Source organism: Carassius auratus, chromosome 34 (genome assembly GCF_003368295.1).
Source record: "Carassius auratus strain Wakin chromosome 34, ASM336829v1, whole genome shotgun sequence".
Taxonomy (NCBI): Eukaryota; Metazoa; Chordata; class Actinopteri; order Cypriniformes; family Cyprinidae; genus Carassius; species Carassius auratus.
The window spans coordinates 840,197-843,260 of NC_039276.1; the positions used below are offsets into that span (position 1 = coordinate 840,197).

The following is a 3,064-nucleotide window of genomic DNA, read 5'->3' on the forward strand; positions in this document are numbered from 1 at the left end:
TTATTATATAAATCCTGTCAGAAATCATCCCAGTTACGTCTATTTGACAAAACAAAAAAACAATTTCAATCGATGGATAAATGGTTGAAACGGGTTCAGGCCATACCCAGAACGACAACAGAAACTTCACAGGAGTCACCTGCTGTCGGGACAAGCTTTTCAGGTCAAGACACTATCATTGCTAATCCTAACTCTGACGAAAGGCCTGATGCTAGCCAAACCATTAACATGGACAGTGATGGAGACGGGGAGACACAGACTCTTCCATCAAGACAACAAGGCGATGGTAGGGAGGCACACTCAAAGATAAGAAGATATAACGAAGATTATATAACTCTGGGCTTTACATACACAGGCAATTCAAATTTCCCTCAGCCACAGTGTGTCATATGTGCGCAGGTCCTGTCTAATAACTCGTTGAAGCCTTCACTCTTAAAAAGACATTTAGAAACGAAACATGGCAATTTGAAAAATAAGCCACGGGAGTTTTTTGTGCGACAATTGAGACTGCTTTCTAACAACAAGAAATGTCTGATCGCGCCAGATGCTGTAAATAAGGCAGGAGTAGAAGCGTCTTACATGGTCAGTTACAGAGTGGCTAAGGCAGGCAAGCCTCATAATATTGTGGAGGAGCTGATTGTCCCTGCTGCCATGGACATGGCTGAGAAAATGTTGGGGGAAAAGGCTAAACATACTTTGCAGAAAATGCCTTCATCGGACAATACCGTGTCCCGACGGATCAGTGACATGTCAGCAGACGTTTTGAGACAGTTACTATGTCGCATACAAGCCAGTGAATTCTATGCATTACAGCTAGATGAGTCAACAGATGTAGCAGGCCTGGCTCAGTTGTTGGTGTACGTCAGGTACATATATGGAGGGTCAATCCATGAGGACATCCTCTTTTGCAAATCGTTACCGACGAGGACAACGGGGCAGGACATTTTTGGACTCATAGACAGTTTCATACGATCACACGGAATAACCTGGACTAAATGTGTTGGAATATGCACAGATGGTGCCAAAGCAATGACGGGGAGGCACAGCGGAGTGGTCACCCGTGTACAAGCAGTGGCTCCAGATGCCACTTGGGTCCACTGTAGCATACATAGGGAAGCGCTTGCCGCCAAAGGAATGTCAGACAGCCTGGCACAGGTGTTGGACGACACAGTAAAGATGGTTAACTTCGTCAAATCAAGACCCCTAAACTCGCGCATTTTTTCCACCTTATGCAGTGAGATGGGCAGTGACCATTTGACGCTTTTGCTCCACACTGAAGTGCGATGGTTATCCAGAGGGAAAGTTTTGGCACGCTTTTTTGAACTGAAAGACGAGCTGAAACTGTTTTTCATCGACAATCCTTTTCGCTTGTCAGATAGGTTGCATGATGATGAGTGGCTCACAAGACTGGCCTATTTGGGAGATATCTTTGGCCGTCTAAATGAGCTCAATCTCGGGCTGCAAGGTCGCTCTGTGACAATATTCAATGTGCGAGACAAGGTAGAGGCCACGATTAAAAAGCTGAACTTCTGGTCTGACTGTGTCAAAGACAACGACATTGGCGCATTCCCATCACTGCAGGATTTCCTGTGTGAAAACGAGCTACGGCTTGCCGACATTGTCAGATGTGACATACGGAAACACCTTGGCGACTTGGCAGCGCAATTACGCAAATACTTCCCCGAAACAGAAGACCACGACACATGGATTCGTAATCCTTTTTCGTCACCCAGCACATGCCAGCTTCCTATGCTGGAGAGAGAGAGCCTCATTGAAATATCCACGAACGGGTCGGTCAGAATCGAGTTCGGTCAGAAGACACTGACAGACTTCTGGATTAGTTTGCGGGCAGAGTATCCGGACCTGGCAAACCGAGCGATTAAGACGTTGATGCCTTTTGCTACAACATATTTATGCGAGACTGGATTCTCAGCTTTGGTCTGCCTTAAGACCAAGTATAGGTACAGACTGTTTGTGGAAAACGACCTAAGACTGAAACTGTCCCCAATTCGGCCTAACATCGCTGCATTGTGTAAGAACATCCAGGCACATCCCTCACATTAAACTGGTGATGTGGATGGAGAGGTGGTAGGCCTATTCTGTGTGGTTTACTACAATTTAATTTACTGTTTACTATTTAGTTTACTATTGTTAATGTGTTCTCATTTTTATTATTATTTTACAGCAGAAAAGTTAAGAAAATATAGAATGTTATCAAATGTGAAAAGCAATACTTATCAGTATGTGAAAAGTTAACAATAACTTAAATGAGATGTTGGACATGTGTTGTAGGCCTATTGTGTGTGAGATTGGGTGCATATTTTTTTAAAATCATTATATTCAGCACATTTGTATCATATGTTGACTTTTGATGAGATTTGTATAATTTGTTTATGATTCTATTCACTATTCTCGACAAAATTGATAAAAATAAATATCAATAAAAAATTAAAAAACTTGTTGTTAACAATTGGTGGTGTTGGGGGTACTCCGGAAGATCTAGAATGTCTCAGGGGGTACATGCCTGTTCAAAGTTTGGGAACCACTGCTCTATTGTATTCTACAACAAAAACAATCAGAGCGCCTCGCTATCACTAGTTTTATCTTGATCTCCCGGGTCCGCTATTAGCTTTTAGCCCATTAGCATCAGCAAGCGTGGTTGTTGCTAACTGCGCTTACATTGCTAATACTCTATTCACACACATTACTACTGCTGTACTCACTGTTACTTGCTTTAATGGCGGATGAATGTCTCCACTCTGTGCAGCTCGAGCTCGAGGCCGTGGGGAAGCAGATTCGTGACCTGGAACGGAGGCAGGCCGAGCTGAGAGAGCGGAGAGCCGCGCTGGAATCATCCCGGGCTGACGCTCACAAGTCCGGGGTAAGTATACAGCGTGCTGTTAACAGTCCCACCACGTCTACTCCGTGTGTTTCTCTGCGCAGGCCCGGTGCACCCAGGACGCGATCTTCCCAGATGTCCTTCACTGCGACGCTGGGACACCACGGACCCTGGGTGCATCCACAGCGGAGGACGCGAGCTGGGTCCCGGGCGACTACTTCTCCC

General features: G+C 45.1%; 1 protein-coding gene across 1 annotated transcript; it reads left to right on the forward strand.

Moving 5' to 3' along the window:
• Positions 1-579: 579 nt before the first annotated feature.
• LOC113053709 (zinc finger BED domain-containing protein 5-like) lies at positions 580-2,064 on the forward strand. The gene has a single exon (XM_026218990.1). The coding sequence runs from the start codon at positions 580-582 to the stop codon at positions 2,062-2,064; it is 1,485 nt and encodes a 494-aa protein (XP_026074775.1).
• Positions 2,065-3,064: the final 1,000 nt, after the last annotated feature.

Excerpts from the sequence above, each read along its gene's own strand:
- LOC113053709 (XM_026218990.1), top strand. The coding sequence starts at position 580 with ATGGTCAGTTACAGAGTGGCTAAGGCAGGCAAGCCTCATAATATTGTG.